This window comes from Microcaecilia unicolor, chromosome 6 (assembly GCF_901765095.1).
Source record: "Microcaecilia unicolor chromosome 6, aMicUni1.1, whole genome shotgun sequence".
Taxonomy (NCBI): domain Eukaryota; kingdom Metazoa; phylum Chordata; class Amphibia; order Gymnophiona; family Siphonopidae; genus Microcaecilia; species Microcaecilia unicolor.
In genome coordinates this window covers 296,089,151-296,108,968 of record NC_044036.1, presented here as the reverse complement: position 1 = coordinate 296,108,968, position 19,818 = coordinate 296,089,151, and the positions used below count along the sequence as shown (strand labels likewise).

Below are 19,818 nucleotides of genomic sequence, written 5' to 3'. Positions count from 1 at the left end.
TCGTAACAATATGAAGAATAAAAATGTTGTATGAGTTAAGCATTAAGGGTGGGCGTAAGGAAGATGAAGAGGAAAAAGACCTGTGATAGTAATAAGGATAATGGGAAACAGTCATCAATAAGAATCAAGTGGGCAGGCTTTAGTTATGTTGAATCATTGGAGTAGGCTTTCTTGAAGAGATGGGTCTTCAATGCTTTTCTGAAGGGCAAAAGGCCGTTGATAGTTTGGATGGATCTTGGTAGCACGTTCCAGAGCTGGCTACCCAGAAAGGAAAAATTGGACGCATAGACGGATTTGTACTTAATATCTTTACAGTTGGGAAGGTGTAGATTAAGGTAAGTGCAGAAAGACACACATCAACCTCTTGTTTACTGAAGAGGTTGATGTGTGCGGGTAGCGCCGGATTGAGTAATTGCTGGTGATTGCACATCACTGAGGTTTATGGGAAAGATATATTGATACACTGAAAATTACTGTATTGAAGATCTGAGGAATGTGGAGTACTGAATATAACATTTAAATTAAGTTTGGACTGGTTGGGAAGATTCTCTATTTGTGTTTCATGTATGGCATTCTGAGCACAATTACACAGCACTGTACACTATTGCATTACGTATGATTTATTAAATAAACAATTAAATTCCTAAGGTTTCTAGCTATTTGGATATAGATATCAAACATATAAATGGCGAGTGACCGTACTCACTCGCAAATGCTCAGTAGAGACTTCGCTCTCTGACCAACCCCCGCGTCAATACGTGATGACGGGGGCGGGACACAGAGGGAAACTGCGTGAAGCCGCCGACGTCGCTACCGCTCCCCCCCCCCCCCCGAGGTGGCCACCACCCCCCCTCCACCCGGCCTGAGCACTCTCTTTGGTATTGAACTTACATCGACGAAACGCAGCACGCAGAACAGCTGAGCTCCCGTCGCCCTTTCTTCCCTGCCTGTGTCCTGCCTTCACCGACGTTACATCACACGAGGGCGGGACACAGGCAGAGAAGGAAGGCCGGGAGCTCAGCTGATCTGCATGCTGCCTGCGTTTCGCCGATGTAAGTTCAATACCGAAGAGAGGGCCCGGGCCGGGTGCAGGGGTAGCGGCGACCTCGGGGGGGGGGGGGCAGCGGCGAGGGGAGGGGGCCTTGCCAAAACCCCATACTAGCCCGGGCTCAACAGATAGTATTATATAAGAGAAACCCTGCGTATGATCCCCAGTGTCTTTTTATTAGTTAAAATTTAATGCCAATAAGTGTAGAGTGATGCACTTGGGGTGCGGAAACCCAAAAGAGAGAAACTGGATAGGAGGGGAGAGATTAGTAAGCTCAACTCAGGAGAGAGACCTTGGGGTGTTGGTGTCGGAGGATCTGAAGGTGAAGAAACAATGCGACAAGGCAACGGCTGTGGCCAGAAGGATGCTAGGCTGCATAGAGAGGGGCATAACCAGCAGAAGAAAGGAGGTGTTGATGCCCCTCTACAAGTCATTGATGAGGCCCCACTTGGAGTACTGTGTTCAGTTTTGGAGGCCGTATCTTGCTAAAGATGTAAAAAGTCTGGAAGCGGTGCAAAGAAAAGATACGAAAATGGTGTGGGATTTGCGTTGCAAACCGTACATGCTGACCTGAACATGTATACCTTGGAGGAAAGGAGAAACAGGAGTGATATGATACAGACGTTCAAATATTTGAAAGGTATTAATCCACAAACGAACCTTTTCCGGAGACGGGAAGGCGGTAGAACTAGAGGTCATGAACTGAGGTTGAAGGGGGGCAGACTCAGGACTAATGTCAGGAAGAATTTTTTCATGGAGAGGGTGGTGGATATGTGGAATGCCCTCCCGCAGGATGTGGTGTAGATGAAAACGGTAATGGAATTCAAACATGTGAGGGATAAACACAAAGGAATCCTGTTTAGAAGGAATGGTTCCGTGGAATCTTAGCGGAGATTACCTACACTGTTACCTACACTGACTTCAGAGTTTGTAACCTCTAGATTGTAAGCTACCTCCACTGACTACATAAGTTGTAAGTTACCTACACTGACTACATAGTTTGTAACCTTTAGATTGTAAGCTCTCTTGAGCAGGGACTATCCTTCCCCATGTTAAACTTGTACAGCGCTGCGTAACCCTGGCAGCGCTATAGAAATGCTAAGTAGTAGTAGTAGTAGTAGTAGTAATTGGAAACAAAACGGGAGCTGGGCAGACTTCTACGGTCTACGCCTTGATCGTGACTGAATACATAGGGATGGGCTGGAGTGTAAATTTTAAGGGGCTTCGATGTTAGCTTCAGAACTTAGTACAAGAACAGTACTGGGCAGACTTCTACGGTCTGTGCCCTGAGAAAGGCAAGGACAAATCAAACTCGGGTATACATATAAAGTATCACATACCATGTAAAATTAGTTTATCTTGTTGGGCAGACTGAATGGACAGTACAGGTCTTTATCTGCTGTTATTTACTATGTTACTATGTAATAAAAGAAGTTAGCTTAGCGGGGTTTAAAAAGGTTTGGATAGCTTCCTAAAAGAAAAGTCCATAAGCCATAATTAAAATGACTTGGGGAAAATCCACTGCTTATTTCTAGGATAAACAGCATAAAATGTATTATACTGTTGTGGGATCTTGCCAGGTACTTGTAACCTGGATTGGCCACTGTTGGAAACAGTACATAAAAGTACATAAGTAATGCCATACTGGGAAAAGACCAAGGGTCCATCGAGCCCAGCATCTTGTCCACGACAGCGGCCAATCCAGGCCAAGGGCACCTGGCAAGCTTCCCAAACGTACAAACATTCTATACATGTTATTCCTGGAATTTTGGATTTTTCCAAGTCCGTTTAGTAGCGGTTTATGGACTTGTCCTTTAGGAAACCGTCCAACCCCTTTTTAAACTCTGCTAAGCTAACCGCCTTCACCACATTTTCCGGCAATAAATTCCAGAGTTTAATTACACGTTGGGTGAAGAAAAATTTTCTCCAATTTGTTTTAAATTTACTACACTGTAGTTTAATCGCATGCCCCCTAGTCCTAGTATTTTTGGAAAGCGTGAACAGACGCTTCACATCCACCTTTTCCACTCCACTCATTATTTTATATACCTCTATCATGTCTCCCCTCAGCCGTCTCTTCTCCAAGCTGAATAGCCCTAGCCTCCTTAGTCTTTCTTCATAGAGAAGTCGTCCCATCCCCGCTATCATTTTAGTCGCCCTTCGCTGCACCTTTTCCAATTCTACTATATCTTTCTTGAGATGCGGCGACCAGAATTGAACACAATACTCAAGGTGCGGTCGTACCATGGAGCGATACAACGGCATTATAACATCCTCACACCCGTTTTCCATACCTTTCCTAATAATACCCAACATTCTATTCGCTTTCCTAGCCGCAGCAGCACACTGAGCAGAAGGTTTCAGTGTGTTATCGACAACGACACCCAGATCCCTTTCTTGGTCCGTAACTCCTAACGTGGAACCTTGCATGACGTAGCTATAATTCGGGTTCTTTTTCCCCACATGCATCACCTTGCACTTGCTCACATTAAACGTCATCTGCCATTTAGCCGCCCAGTCTCCCAGTCTCGTAAGGTCCTCTTGTAATTTTTCACAATCCTGTCGCGAGTTAACGACTTTGAATAACTTTGTGTCATCAGCAAATTTAATTACCTCGCTAGTTACTCACATCTCTAAATCATTTATAAATATATTAAAAAGCAGCGGTCCTAGCACAGACCCCTGAGGAACCCCACTAACTACCCTTCTCCATTGTGAATACTGCCCATTTAACCCCACTCTCTGTTTCCTATCCTTTAACCAGTTTTTAATCCACAATAGGACTTTTCCTCCTATCCCATGACCCTCCAATTTCCTCTGTAGCCTTTCATGAGGTACCTTGTCAAACGCCTTTTGAAAATCCAGATACACAATATCAACCGGCTCCCCTTTGTCCACATGTTTGTTTACTCCTTCAAAGAATTGAAGTAAATTGGTCAGGCAAGATTTCCCCACACAAAAGCCGTGCTGACTAGGTCTCAGTAATCCATGTCCTCGGATGTGCTCTGTAATTTTGTTTTTAATAGCCTCTACCATTTTCCCCGGCACCGACGTCAGACTCCCGGTCTATAATTTCCCGGATCTCCCCTGGAGCCTTTTTTAAAAATGGGCATTACATTGGCCACCCTCCAATCTTCCAGTACCACGCTCGATTTTAAGGATAAGTTGCGTATCACTAGCAGTAGCTCCGCAAGCTCATTTTTCAGTTCTATCAGTACTCTAGGGTGAATACCATCCGGTCCAGGAGATTTGCTACTCTTCAGTTTGCCGAACTGCCCCATTACGTCCTCCAGGTTTACCGTGAAGTCAGTAAGTTTCTCCGACTCGTCCGCTTGAAGTACCATTTCCGACACCGGTATCCCACCCAAATCTTCCTCGGTGAAGACCGAAGCAAAGAATTCATTCAGTCTCTCCGCTACGTCTTTGTCTTCCTTGATCGCCCCTTTTACCTCTCGGTCATCCAGTGGCCCAACCGATTCTTTTGCCGGCTTCCTGCTTTTAATATACCGAAAAAATTTTTACTATGTTTTTTTTGCCTCTAATGCTATCTTTTTTTCGTAATCCCTCTTGGCCTTCTTTATCTGCGCCTTGCATTTGCTTTGACACTCCTTATGCTGCTTCTTGTTATTTTCAGACGGTTCCTTCTTCCATTTTCTGAAGGCGTTTCTTTTAGCCCTAATAGCTTCCTTCACCTCACTTTTCAACCAGGCCGGCTGTCTTTTGGAGTTCCGTCTTTCTTTTCTAATTCGCGGAATATGTATGGCCTGGGCCTCCAGGATGGTATTTTTGAACAGCGTCCACGCCTGTTGTACAGTTTTTACTCTCTCAGTTGCCCCCCTAAGTTTTTTTTTTTTACCGTTCTTCTCATTTTATCATAGTCTCCTTTTTTAAAGTTAAACGCTAACGTATTTGACTCTCTGTGTACAGTTACTTCAAGGTCGATATCAAAACTGATCATATTATGGTCACTGTTATCAAGCGGCCCCAGTACCATAACGTCCCTCACCAGATCATGCGCTCCACTAAGGACCAAGTCTAGAATTTTTCCTTTTCTCGTCAGCTCCTGTACCAGTTGCTCCATAAAGCTGTCCTTGATTTCATCAAGGAATTGTATCTCTGTAGCGTGTCCCGATGTTACATTTACCCAGTCTATATTTGGATAATTGAAGTCACCCATTATTATCACATTGCCCATTTTGTTCGCGTCTCTGATTTCTTTTATCATTTCTGTGTCTACCTGCTCATCCTGGCAAGGCGGACGGTAGTACACTCCTATCACCGTTTTTTTCCCTTTTATACATGGAATTTCAACCCACAATGATTCAAAGGTATATATAAGTCACCTCCAGGATAGTTGGGTTAAGGCAGTTTCAGTCTGAAATACAAGTCCCAGAAGGCATTGCAGGCAAGGAGCCAGAGGGTGAGACGAAGAACCCGGACTGGACTCCTAGCTGCAATCGGGGAAGACATGGGTGTAAGCTGGCAGGTTGTGTAGAGTGGCTGTCACTAGGTGGAAAAAGAGTTAGGAAACCCTGTATGCAGGAGCTCATCATTGGTCTCATTAGTCTAATGCTTAACTCAGCTGGTTTGGGTGTGAGGAAGCTAATGGAAAGAATGATTGGTGGGGGTAGCTGAAGCCAGGGATTGATTAGGCACGTGGGAAGGAGTCCCAGCAGTGGAGTTCAGTTCAGGAGAGAGAAGCAGAAGGAGAGGCAGGCTGAAAACCCTTGGGCAAGGAGGTTCCTAAAGTACTAGCAGTTACAGGCTGAGAATCCTTGGGCAGGGAGGTCCCTAAAGTACTGAAGCAGGCTGAGATTCCTTGGGTGAGACGAAGTCCCAAAAGTATTGAATTCACTGTGAAGCTGATGCAGGGGAAAACCCTTGGGTAGAAGGAGTCCCTAAAATATTGAACTCTCTGAAGGTAAAGAGGATAGAAGGTAGAAACTGCTGCTTGGTGACTGAACTGTGATGATGAACTGAAAGAACTGTTTGTCTTGGGAACTGAATTACTGTTTATTGTGCACTGGATAAAGAGCCCAGACTGGAGCCTGTAAGCATGTATTGAATCCTGGTATGTGCTATGCTGCTGTTGGAACTGTGTACTAGAAACCTTCATGGAATAAAAGTCCTTAAGATTGAAGTTACTGGTGGACATCTATTTCTTCATTGTACCGGGAGCCTGTGGCTGGAGGAGATTGTTCTATCCTTGGCTGCACAAGAGAGGTACCTGTTACAATATATATATATATATATTGCATGATCTGAACAAAACAACTTATATAACATACAGCTACAGAGCATGTGCAAGATACTAGGGTCAATTAAAGGACATCAGATGTTCTAACAGTCAGCTGACCTGTTTACACAGTGTAAGCCAGAGGGCAATGGACAATAGTCTAGACTATTACCACAACAGCTAATTGTTTTGAACATAGGGCAGGCACAACAGTACTGAAATAAACATGTGGATAAAGGTAAGCTGGCCGATATTGTACCTCATGAAAGAGTCCTGAGGAAATCAGAAAGTCATAGGATAGGAGGCAATGTCTTATTGTGTACTTAAAACTGGTTAAAAGATAGAAAATAGAGAGTAGGATTTAATGGCCACTATTCTCAATGGAGAAGGGTAGATAGTGGGGTTCCCTAGGGGACTGTGCTGGAACCACTGCTTTTTAACATATTTATAAATGATCTAGAGATGGGAATAACTAGTGAGGTAATTAAATTTGCTGATGACACAAAGTTGTTAAATTGCAAGAGCACTGTGAAAAATTATGAGGCCCTTAAGAGCTGAGGAAGACTGGGCATTCAAATGGCAGATGACATTTAATGTGAGCAAGTGCAAAGTGATGCATGTCAGAAAGAGGAACCCAAATTATAGCTACACGACGCAAGATTCCACATTAAGAGTCACTGCCCAGGAAAAGGATCTAGATGTCATTGTTGATATGTTGAAACCATCTACTCAGTGAGCAGCGGCAGCTAAGAAAGCAAATAGAATGTTAGGAATTATTAAGAAATGAATGGAAAACAAAAATAAGAATGTTATAATGCCTTTGTATTACTCCATGGCACAACCACACCTTGAATACTGTGTGCAATTCTGGTCACCGCAGCTCAAAAAAGATATAACAGAATTAGAAAAGGTACAGAGAAGAGCAATGAAGATAATAAAGGGGATGGGATGGCTTCCCTGTGAGGAAAGGCTAAAGCAGCTAGGGCTGGAGAAGAGACGGCTGAGGGGAGATATGATAGCAGTCTATAGAATACTGAGTGGAATGGGTAAACATGAATCACTTGTTTACTCTTTCCAAAAATACTAGGACTAGGGGGCATGCAGTGAAGCTACTAAGTAGTAAATTTAAAACAAACTGGAGAAAATATTTCTTCATTCAATATGCAATTAAACTCTGGAATTTATTGCCAGAGAATGTGGTAAAAGCAGTTAGCTTAGCAGGGTTTTAAAAAGTTTTGGATAATTTCCTAAAAGAAAAGTCCATAAGCTATTACTAACATGGACGTGGGAAAATCCACTGCTTATTTCTATTATAAGCAGCATAAAATCTGTTTTGCTGTTCTTGGATCTTGCAAGGTACTTGTGACCTGGATTGGCAACTGCTGGAAACAGTGGGCTTGATGGACCTTCGGTCTTTCCCAGTACGGCAACACTTATGTTCTAACTGTGTACAGAACTCACACTAAGCTGTGTCCTAAGTTTCCCACACTTCATTACACTGACCTCTGTGCAATGAAAAAAAAAAAAAAAGCAAGATACTTAAGAACTTTCTGTAAAATAGAGGCCATAGATAACTCCTTTTGGGATATGCGAAAAGAGCTTAAACCCAAACCAAACTCAATTTAGCAATCCAGAATGCTAAAGTGTGAAATAAGCACTCCCAATTCTACAAAAGATATCAAAACCTGATAATCTCGCAAAATATTAAAAACACATAAGAAATACTAAACCTGCAGAAAAAAAGTTATCAAAGATTACCAAGTACCACTAGATACTCCAAAAACTGAGAAATAATGTTGCTGCTATTGGAGATTCTACATGGAATGTTGCTATTCCACTAGCAACATTCCATGTAGAAAGCTGAACATATGCCCAGAGAAGCACAAATCCAGCAGAGCAAGCCCAGGAAGTATTCATAACTATTTAACTTGTCTCTTCTTTCAGGCCATTTCCCTTTGACCTGGTCAGCGGAGTTTGTTAAACCAAGCTATGGGAATACCATGAACCCAAATAATTGTAGATGACTGTATATGTACAACAGTTTTCTATACTATAAAAAGTACCGAAAGAGCAAAAATAGAGAACCACAAAAACACAATGGATTGCTAACAAAATAGACAAAAAGTTTATTCATGTGAGCCCAACAGCCAGTATCGTAGCGCAATACTAACCTTGGGCTGGTTGCAACCACTCAAGGGCCTGCTTTGTAGGCCTAATAAAGAAGGGAGAGGTAAGGGGTAGCGGAAGAAAAAGAAGAAGCTAAATTGGGAGGAAGGGGAATTTATTTAAAAAAAAAAAAAAAAAGATTTTTCCCACCTAAGGCCAGCTCACTGATTGGCTGGGAAACTGGGGGGGTGGGTGATAAGGGTAGCTTATATAAGGAACTTGCCTCTGGGCAGCAGTGTCTTTCCTGCTCCTCAGAGTTGGCTTCACTCACTCTCCCTTATGGGGTTGGGGCTTTTGGAGGATGGGCGTTGACAACAGGGCCAAGCTGGTTATGTCACAGCTTATGGGGAGGGTCATCCAAACTAGGGGGCTATTGCTCATCAGATCAAAAGGGGGCATGGAGGACCATGCCTGGCACTTGCCCTAGCTGACATGGCGGGGCGCTGCAGGTCAAAGTTTGAATCAAAGAAATTGCTTTAAGCTTAGCTTGGGTGAATGTTATAATTTTACTGTTGTACGTTTAAAATTTGTTATATTCAATAAATCAAAGCTGCGGCCTTGTTTTTGCTACCATATTTAATTGTAAGTTATGTTATTTCAAAGGTGGGAGGGAAGGAGTGAGGGTGGGGTACAGGAAGAGGCATTAAACGGAGAGGAATGGAAAATTGGGGGGGGGGGGGGGGTAATCGGGTGAGCAGAGTCAAGTCCCAGCTCCAACTGTTAATAAAACAGACAAAAAGGACCCAATAGTGTTTCGGCTACACTGTCTGTCTGGGGTCAAAATCAATTATATCCCATATTAAAATCAACAGGGCAGTTGCTCATTCATACATATCTACTATAATAAAACTCACCCTCAACGTTCTGAGGACACTGACGTCAGTGAAGCCAAGCCCTGACTTCCTTCAAAAAGGTTCGAAGGTTCGTGGTGGTGAAGCCACCAAATCGCTCCGGGCCCTGCCCTCGAGGGCGGAGCAATGGCAGAACAAAGGGGTTGGCAGGGAGGGAGGCGGGGGGGGGGGATCGCTCCGGGCCCCGCCCTCGCGTCAAACGTCATGACGTTGGGGGCGAAGCAATGGCAGAACAACAAAGGGGTTGGCCAGGGAGGGAGGGGGGTGTTGGCGATGAAAACCTTGCTAGCGCCCGTTTCATTTGCTCTGAAACGGGCCTCTTACTAGTGTTCACTATAAGATGTAAAGATCATCATTACCATCTCAAATTACAGGAGTTAATAAAAGATGGTGCAGACATCTTCAAGAAGAAGCAAAAATAAAAAAAACAGATGTATTCTCAGTCCAATTCTGTAACACAAGGTTACCAATCTTTCAGATTCCCATGACCTTTCCCAATGGCACTTATCACCACCAGCCTACATAAGCTCCTGCTTTTCCTCAGACCTTCTAGTTTTTGCATACTGCCAGTTTACCAGACTGATAGAAAAATTATTCACATTTTGCAACTAATTAACTTTACAGTATTCATTCTATCCCCTCTTGAAGTCCACTACCCATTCTGGGAGGCTATTCCATGCATCCATCGCCTTCTGCATGAAAAGTGACAGCGTATAGTGCAATAGCTCAAGTGGAGGTCGTCATTTATTGAGCAGTAAGAAACCATGGCCCTCCTCCCTCCTTCCCCCCCCCCCCCAAACGTTTATGAGTAGCAGGGAATGTTTGTTTATTCTTGCAGTATAAGGGCCCTATTTACTAAGCAGCATTATAGGCACATTAACGTTTTTAACATGCATTAACCATGTAAATGCCTACAATAGGTGCCTACATGGTTAGTGCACGTGCTAAGAGTAGGCGCGCTAAAAACACTAACGCACCTTAGTAAACAGGGCCCTAAATGATTGAGCTGGTTTCATAACAAAAACATTGATTTTTGAATCAGGCTTTTTTACAGAAAGATAACTCAAACTGAAATAGGGGTGTGACCAGACCTGACATTCTGAGAAGGTCCAGAGTTGACATGGGGGGGGGGGGGGCACTAGGTATATAGGTGTGAGTAGTGCTTGGTATACTCCTAAATAATGCCTTAGATTACACCTGATAATGGATTTCTAAGTAAGCAATCTGTGCGGCATCAACATAAACTACATGCACACTTATGGAAACCTTGGAAACATTAACATTTTTAAATGAAGTTGCATTATCCTATAACTTAAACTTTGTCATTACAGTAGACTTGAGTCTGGTCAGCCTCTCAACATACATCACAGTATCCTGGAAAATAATTACTGCAGTGGCACATATCCCTCAACTTTGCTTTATAACAAATATAAAATGCCTTAGTAAGCTGTATTAATAAAATAAGTCTTCTTGTCCCTTCCTCTGGTTCTACTGCTTTCTCTTCCTGGAGTTCCTGACAGTGCTCCTTCTACCCCCTTCAATATCACAAAACTTAATTTTACTTTCTCATTTCCATCTTCCAAAATCCTAGACAGCAGATGTACAGATCAGTAGGACCCAAAGCAGTCCAAAACAAGTCAGAAACAACACACTTTATTCCTAATTGTTCAACCATCCTTAGGATTTACCTTTGGGTTTAAAAAAGCAAAACCATGTGCACGTAAGGACTGGATAAACAAATTAAAATAAAGTTTAAAGCAAATGCCCTTAATATATAATACTTGGTAGCAATAATGAAACAGTGATGGAAATTTTACATAGAAAGGAGCCTGAGCCAACAGATTTACAAAAGGAGCAAGCTCCCACACATCTTTTTTTTTCTTTTGATATAGACACAGGAAATAAAATGTTAAATGTCCCCAGGTATCAACCTAATTAATGATTTTTTTAAACTGTACTTATAAATAGTAAGTCTGATTGTTAAGCACCTGATATTCATAATGTTTGTTTTGGTGGCCCTTTACTAGGTGAAAACATCAGAATACAGTGAGTCCCTATAACCAGCCCCTCCAAATGACACAATGATTACAATTTAGAACTCTAACTAATGAAACCAATACTTCCTCTGTGTACATCTGTATGCTGCACAAGCCGGCATGTTGAAAAATATAAGTGAGATCAAATAATAATACCACCAACGATAAATAATGACGTGGATAGAGATGCTCATAGATTTGCTTGCTTTGTTTGGGTAATGGGGATGACGGGTGCACAGAGAGGGAAAGGAAGACTAACCTCATGGGCTTCAACCATCTCAATCTAACCGCCTTGGTCAGCTCTCTCCTACTCGCTCCCTTACTTCTGGCTCCCAGCAACGATGTCTTCTTCAATTTTTCGGGCCGCCAGCAGCGTGAGTGAGGTAAGTGCACTGCCTTCAGCGGCCCCAGAAGCTCTCCTTCCGTTGCAGTGTCTGTCCCGAAATTGCAACAGAGGGAAAGCTTCTGAGCTGCTGAAGGCAGTCTGCTTACCTCACTGACACTGCTGGCAGCCCAGAAAATGTAAGAAGCCAGCGCTGTAGGGAGATGAAAGGGAGTAGGAGAACGAGCATGATTGAGAATAGGAGACAGCATGATGGCTGAAGCAGAGAGTGGAAGGGCAGCCACTAGTGCCCAAAACCCAGGCACTTGACTGGCCACCAAGTTTGGGAGGGGCCTGAGGCTGGAGTGGGGGGGGCCTGGGCCTCCAAGGCCCCCCCTTGTAGCTACGTCACTGAACTGAAATAAAATAGAAAAAAAAAGAATGAGTGTTTAACATTACATGCCCTATTGTAGTCATAAAATCCTACCTCCAACATATAGTGCCTTGGAAAAGTCTTCACATCTTTATACATTTTTCGCATTCTGCTAGCTAAAAAAAATACAATTCAGACTGCATTAAAATAGGAGTCATTTTGATGATTTACACAACATACGCCACACTTTCAATGTTAACAATTATAGAAATATTCAAAACATAATTAGACTAAGAATCAAAAAAATATTGATTGCATAAGTCTTCACACCCTGCAATTCAGTACTTGGTTGAAGCCTCTTTTACATCAATAACAGCCACAATCCATTTATGATAACTTTCCACCAATTTTCCAAAGTAGGATAGTGCAGTTTTTAAATAATTCCGCCAATGAGAACAGGCAAACTCTCTTTTAATTTATAATATTATGAAAAGTTACAGTCGAAATTACACTCTTGAATAGGAAAAGTACAATCTGCATAGAAAAACAATGGAAAAAAACAGACGGGAATATAAACGCAAAGAAATCAAGCTTTAATTGATTTGTGAGTCGCCTATGCACTGCAGTCTTCAAATCTTGCCACAGAGTTTCTGTTAGATTCAGGGCTGAGTTTTGATTGGCTCACCTGAGGACATTTTACCTTCTTCTTACTGAACCACTCCGCTGTTGCTTTTGCTTTGTGCTTAGGATCATTGCCCTGCTGAGGTGGAGCTCTCCAACAGACTGAAACAGATTTTCCTCCAGGATTTGCCTTTGATCTTCACAAGTCTCCCTCTCCTTGTTGCAGCAAAGCATTGCCACAAAATAATGCTACTACCATCACGCTCTACTGTACGGATGGCATTATGTTTCTTATCGCATGTTTGTAGAGTAATCTTAAAATTGTTGAAGTCAACATCCCCCCTCCCCGTCTCAGCTTGAGGTCTCTGTAGGCTATTTTTTTTTTTTAAACTGCAGTGACCTTCCTCAGCAGTTTTCCTTTACTCATGGTACAGACTTTGAAAGGTGGCTTGATCAAAGCAATGCACAGCAGCAAGTACAGGGATCAAAGTACACAACACACAAGCACGAACAAAGGGCCTTCAAGGTTAGAATGAACACTTGGTCCTTTATTCATAGATCCAATGAGGGTCATGTTTTAGCACAAAATGTCTGCATCAGGGGTCAAACAGGTAGGTTACAGTTTTTAACACTGAAACGCAATATTCCAACACAATACGAGGACCAAAAAATGACTCAATGGTGTAATGCTATTCAGCAGCATGATCAAAGCAATGTCTTGATAGCAAACTGTTTCCTCTCTGCAACTATGGACCAAGAGAGATTGGGGAAAGTTGTATTTCAATCTGTACCTCTGAAGAACTTTATCCTAAAGTTCTTTCAGAAGCTCCTCATTCAGTACGTTTGGATCTTTCCTTCAAATTAATTTCATATAATAGAAATAGTTTTGATCTTTCACCTAGGAGCATTCCAATCAGCTCAACTACTAAGACTGGAAACAAGTTTGCACTGTTTAACTCATTAAAGACCTTGTCAAGGCAAGCTTTGGAAATGGGTTTTGCTATGACAAAGGGCATGGAGATTTATGCAATCAAGAAGTTTTGTTTTCATATTCTTCATTAATTTTGAATATTTAAATTTTTCTTTCACATCGAACGTGTAGAGAATGCTTCATTGATCTACACAACAAACTCCTACTTTAATTAATTTTCAATTATATTTTTTAGATAGTAGAATGTGAAAAATGTACAAGGGTGTGAAGACTTTTGCATACATACATGTTAAATACATATTTTGTACAGATACGTTAATGACTAATAGGTTATAAGATGTACACATACCTAGTACCATATTCTCCGAGGTGAGCTGATCCTTCATTTCCTGGGACTCGTGCCGCTCATGTGCCAGCTGAGCCTCAAAAGCATCCTTGTCTGCCTCTTTTGCCTGCTGTATGTTGATAAGCTGCTCATTCAACTCAGTCAATTCATCCATGCGCTGTTCTAAGGTCCGCTTCAGAAAACTCACAATCTCCTTCTTGTCCTTGAGCATCTGATCATATTTGGCCTGGAAGATAACCTCACTAGTTTCCAGCTCATCTAGTCTCCTTTGGTACCTGATAAAGCAAAGTAGCTGCTGAAGAGTAAAAACAACTCAGGAGCAAGGAAAGGAGAAAAGAAAGCAATAAGGGTGGCAAAAAACATAAAGTCTAAACAAATGAGAGAGAGAGAGAATGCAGGGGAGAAGTAATGAGGGTAGTTAAGGTGGCAGGAACAGGGGAGAGGGAAGTAAAATATGGCAACTCTAGGATTAATTCAGGTGATCAAATCTCCAACACAGAAAAAGGGCCATATGCTAGACTTGGTGTTCTGCAAAGCGGATGACATCTTGGAACACAAGGCTGGTGGCATACAGATAACACCCTTATCACGAACTGATCATTTTCTAATCAAAATTTCTATTAAGGACTACATAAAACAGATGGGCCCAATCAAAGTTTGGAAGGAAATCCAAGACATGAGAAATCTGACTGCTGAAAACTTCCTAGAAGTCTTGTCCTACCCTCTTGTGGATGAAAACATGAAGACAGTGTCAGACCAGGTTGCTATCTGGAATGCATGCTTAGCAATGGCATTAGAAAAAACGACACCTCTAAAGAAGGTCCTATGCTCCACAAACAAACGTTCCCCATTGTTCTCCCCAGAACTGTGGCTCCTTAAGCATCAAGGATGTCAACTTGAAAGAAATGGAGAAAATCTCATCTAGATGAAGACAGGCTCAACTGTAAGAAACACATGACAATGTACTTGCCAGGCCATAACAACAGCCAAAAAACCAATATTTTTCTCAACACATAGAACAAGCTGCAAATTCAACCAAGCAGATACTTAAAATAGTAAACAGCCTACTGCAAACCCTACAACAAAACCAGCCTTCCCAGTCACAACTAACCAGCAATGATTTTGCCACTTATTTTGCCAACAACATTAAAATCTCCATCAGGACCTACAGACAGCTCAATCAAAGCTCCTATCAGCTAATGAAGACAGCACTCTTTCTTCCCCGCCATGCACAGATCTGGGAGTCATTCAATTAGGTCACAGAGGAAGCTCTTGAAAATATCCTGAAAGATCTACGGCCTACAACCTGCCCAGCAAAGATTGTAAAACGAGTGAGAACAGGTCTCGTTGAAGGGGCTACTAAAATTGTTAGCTCCTCTCTTATGGAAGAGCAGCTGTCAACAATACTAAAAAGTGTGTCCCCTACTGAAAAAGAGCTCACTGGACCAGGACAAGCTCGAAAACTACCGACCAGTCTCTAACATTAATTTCCTGGCAAAACTTATAGAACGGATAGTTTGCAGTCAACTCAACGATTGGCTAATTGAAAGTAATTGACTAGACCCATGTCAATCTGGCTTCAGACCTGGGTACAGAACCTAGACAGTTCTTATGTCCCTTCTTGATGATCTGCACAGAAACCATGACAGGAGATCTGCCTCAATATTAGTGTTGCTCGATTTCTCAGCAGCCTTTGACACCGTGGATCATAATATCATGCTTACAAGACTGACAGAAACAGATATCAGTGGCACAGTACTTACTTGGTTCAAATCCTACCTATCAGATAGACAACAATCAGTTCTGTTCAGCAACAGAACATCATCACCTTGGGCACTGGACTGTGGGGTGCCACAAGGATCCATACTGTCTCCCATTTTATTAAATATCTACCTCAAGCCTTTGGTTGAGCTGCTGTGGTCAGTGGACAAAAACTTCTACATCTATGCTGATGACGTGCAACTACTCATACCCACTGAATGAGATCTACCCACAGCTCTGAGTAAACTGACTGCCTGCCTAACCGCAACTCATGAATGGGCAAACAACAACAACCTTTGCCTGAACCCAAATAAAACAGAGATTCTTAAAGACGACCCAGTACTACTCGACCTTTGCCCACCAGGTTATAAAATAATACACATCAGCAGGACCAAAAAGAAATGAGGCAGGGTTAACTTAATATTCCAATGTGTCGCCGAACACATATCATCTGAAATTGAAATTTTGGCATGCAAAATCACAGACACAACATTAACTGGTCAACTACATTGCATACTTTTTTACCACCCCTCAGGAAGCTGGTACAACACCCAAGACGATTTCATGGACTTTGTATCAAACACCTGTACCAATTTCTCGAACGTCCTCCTACTAGGAGACATCAATCTACACCTAGAAAAACACCTTGACACCATAACCAGGTTTTTATCAAACTTCCTGGACCAATGGAACCTCAAAACAGCACCAACCACTGCATCCCATGAAAAAGGTCATTAACTAGACATACTAGTGTCGTGGCCCTGAGGTCACTCGGGTGTAGGTGAGCTCTCGAGTTCTCCCGAGCTCTATGAGGCCCAGGAAATAACCGCGCACCCCGAATCTTCACCTGCGGCGACCGCCGTTCACCGAGGGTTGAGCCCTCAGCTGCGGGCGGCCAGCAGGACTGCTGGAACCACGGGGCGACGGCTGGCCTGGCTGGCTATGGATACAGAGTCTTGGGTAACGCGGCTTAACCGGACGGTTCGCTGACAACAGGAACAAACGCAGTCTTGGAACTAGCTAGCGGGGCGGCTAGCCGGCTTGAGAACAAAACATAGTCTTGGAAGGGGCTAGCAGGACGGCTAGCAGACTTGAACCAAACACAGTCTTGGAAATGGCTAGCAGGACGGCTAGCAGACTTGAACCAAACACAGTCTTGGAAATGGCTAGCAGGACGGCTAGCAGACTTGAGAACCAAACACAGTCTTGGAAATGGCTAGCAGGACGGCTAGCAGACTTGAGAACCAAACACAGTCTTGGAAATGGCTAGCAGGACGGCTAGCAGACTTGAACCAAACACAGTCTTGGAAATGGCTAGCAGGACGGCTAGCAGACTTGAGAACCAAACACAGTCTTGGAAATGGCTAGCAGGCCAGCTAGCAGACTTGAACCAAACACAGTCTTGGAAATGGCTAGCAGGACGGCTAGCAGACTTGAGAACCAAACACAATCTTGGAAGGAGCTAGCAGGACGGCTGGCAGTCACGAGGCACGAACACCGTCTTGGAAACCGCTAGCTCGAGGGCTTCGAACAAGGAAACGGAAGCATCGGTTCCCCTCCGTGCTTCCGTTTAAATCCCCCGCTTGTTCTGGCTGGGGAACCGCTGGGCCAATCCTCTCCGCCCCAGCCGGTAACGGGGACCGGATTGGTCTCTCCGTCCAATGGGCGGAGTTCCTCTGACGATGCGCCAATCCGGCGCAAGTGGGCGGAGCCTCCTCGCTGGTCCTGCCACAGCGAGGAGGACGCTGACGCCGGCGCCGCCATCTTGTCCGGCGGATCCCTTTCCCCGAGACCGGCGCTAGTTCCCCTGGGTCACCGACCTCGGGGCAACCAGCCGTCGCGGCGATCCTCGGGGCAACCTTCCCCCGTCGGCCCGCGCTCCCCGGACGCCCCAGCCCCCCGCTCCGATTCGCGGGGCGCCAGGTAAGGGCCCGGAACGGGACAGTACCCTCCCCGGAAGCCCCCCTCCTCCGGGGCCCGGGTTTGGACGGATATTGGGCGTGGAAGGCTTTGACCAGTTCTGGAGCATGAACATTAGATACGAGCTCCCAGGAATTATCTTCGGGGCCAAACGATTTCCAGGATAGTAAATAATACAGTCTTCCCCGCCGCCACTTGGAATCGAGGATCTCTTCTACCTCAAACTCCGGGTCCGGCGCCACCTGGAGATCCCTCTCCGGGGCTGGCGGCGGGTGCCACCTGGACTCCCGAAACCTCTTCAGTAGCGAGATATGGAAGGCATTATGTACTCGTAGAGTGGCGGGTAACCGCAATCGATATGTTACTGCCCCAATTCGTTCTTGGATGGCATAGGGTCCCACGTATCGCTGTCCCAATCTTCGGGAAGCTCCTCGGAGTCTCAGATGTTTCGTGCTTAGCCATACTTTCTGTCCTGGTTGGAGCACGGGGGCGGGCCGCCGATGGCGGTCAGCAAATCGCTTGTCCTTGGTCGCGGTCTTCTGTAATTGCTTCCTAGTCATCCTCCAGACCTCTTGTAGGTCGGCTACAACTTGGTCCCCAGCCGGGATCATGGCGGTAGTCGGGAACGGTCCTGGAAGCCGTGGATGTCGGCCATATACCAAGAAGAACGGGGACTGTCCTGAGGATGAGTGGTCACTTTGGTTATACGCGAACTCAGCCCATGAAAGTAGAGAAGCCCAGTTATCCTGTCGTTGGTTGACAAAGGCTCTTAAAAACCCTTTCAGAGTTTGGTTTATCCTTTCAACCATGCCATTGGTTTGAGGATGGTAAGCGGATGAAAAATGATTCTCCACCCCCAAGGCCTTGCATAAGGCTCTCCAAAAGCGGGAGGTAAATTGGGGCCCGCGGTCACTGATGATCCGAGTGGGCAGTCCATGTAGTCGAAAGATGTGATGAATGAATGCTTGAGCTAACGAGGCGGCCGTCGGAATGTTAGTGAAGGGAACAAAATGAGCCATTTTCGAGAACCGATCTATCACTACCCAGATCACAGTATGGCCCTGGGAACGAGGTAAGTCAGTGATAAAGTCCATGGATATCTCCGACCAGGGGCTGGTCGGTATGGGCATAGGTTGTAGGTCTCCCACGGGGGGTCCTCCTACTGGCTTGGTTCGGGCACATACCGGGCACGAGGTAACAAATTGGAGGATATCTTGTCTCATCTGTGGCCATCGATACTGTCTCGCGATGAACCGGAGTGTCCTATGGTACCCAAAGTGCCCAGCCCACCTAGACGAGTGTCCCCATTGCAGAACCCTCTTCCGATCCGTGGCCGCCACGAATCTCGGGACTTGGGCAACCTCCCCGGTGGCTGCACTGAGACACGCAGGGTCTAACATAGGATGAGTCTCCTTCGTCTCTTCTGGTACTTCAAAGGCCCGGGAGAGTGCATCTGCCGGGGTATTCTGGGAGGCCGCCCGGAACACTAGTTGAAAATGGAACCTAGCAAAGAATAATGACCACCGGGCCTGTCGGGGATTCAGTCGCTGGGCCTCTTGGAGGTATAGGAGGTTCTTATGATCAGTGATGACCGTGAACCGGTGTTCCGCTCCTTCCAGTAAATGTCTCCATTCTTGCAGTGCTAATTTCAGGGCCAAGAGTTCCCTATCCCCAACCGTATAATTTCGCTCGGCTGGCGAGAATTTACGTGAAAAGAAGGAGCATGGTTGGCGCCGGCCTTCGGGGTTGATCTGAGAAATGACCGCGCCGGCCCCTAGAGCGGATGCGTCCACCTCTACCGTGAAAGGCTTCTCAGGGTCGGGAATCAGTAGAATAGACGCGGACTCAAAGGCCCCCTTGATTTGACGAAAAGCCGTTTGCGCTTCTGGCGGCCAATCCTTGACCCTTGCGTCCTTACGGGTGAGCGCCGTCAGCGGGGTTGTCAAGCGAGAATACTGGGGGATAAATTGGCGATAATAATTGGCGAAGCCCAGGAATCGTTGTAAGGCCTTCAGGCTCTTCGGCTGAGGCCACTCTCGAATGGCTTGGAGCTTGTCTGGTTCCATCCGTAACCCCCCTGGAAGCAAGATATGCCCCAAAAACGGTAAAGACCGCTGATGGAAGGCGCACTTACTCAGCTTCGCAAATAGATGGGCTTGCCGTAGGCGGTACAGCACTGCGCGTACATGGCCCGGGTGCTCCTTGGG

At 44.8% G+C, this 19,818-nt stretch overlaps 1 protein-coding gene across 1 annotated transcript in view; it reads right to left on the bottom strand.

Moving 5' to 3' along the window:
* CFAP157 (cilia and flagella associated protein 157) overlaps positions 1 to 19,818 on the bottom strand; it is a 47,865-nt gene that overhangs the window by 16,330 nt on the left and 11,717 nt on the right. Inside the window, exon 2 of the mRNA XM_030206682.1 lies at positions 13,934 to 14,205. Coding sequence (XP_030062542.1) covers positions 13,934 to 14,205 — 272 coding nt within the window. The remainder of the gene's footprint in view (positions 1 to 13,933; positions 14,206 to 19,818) is intronic.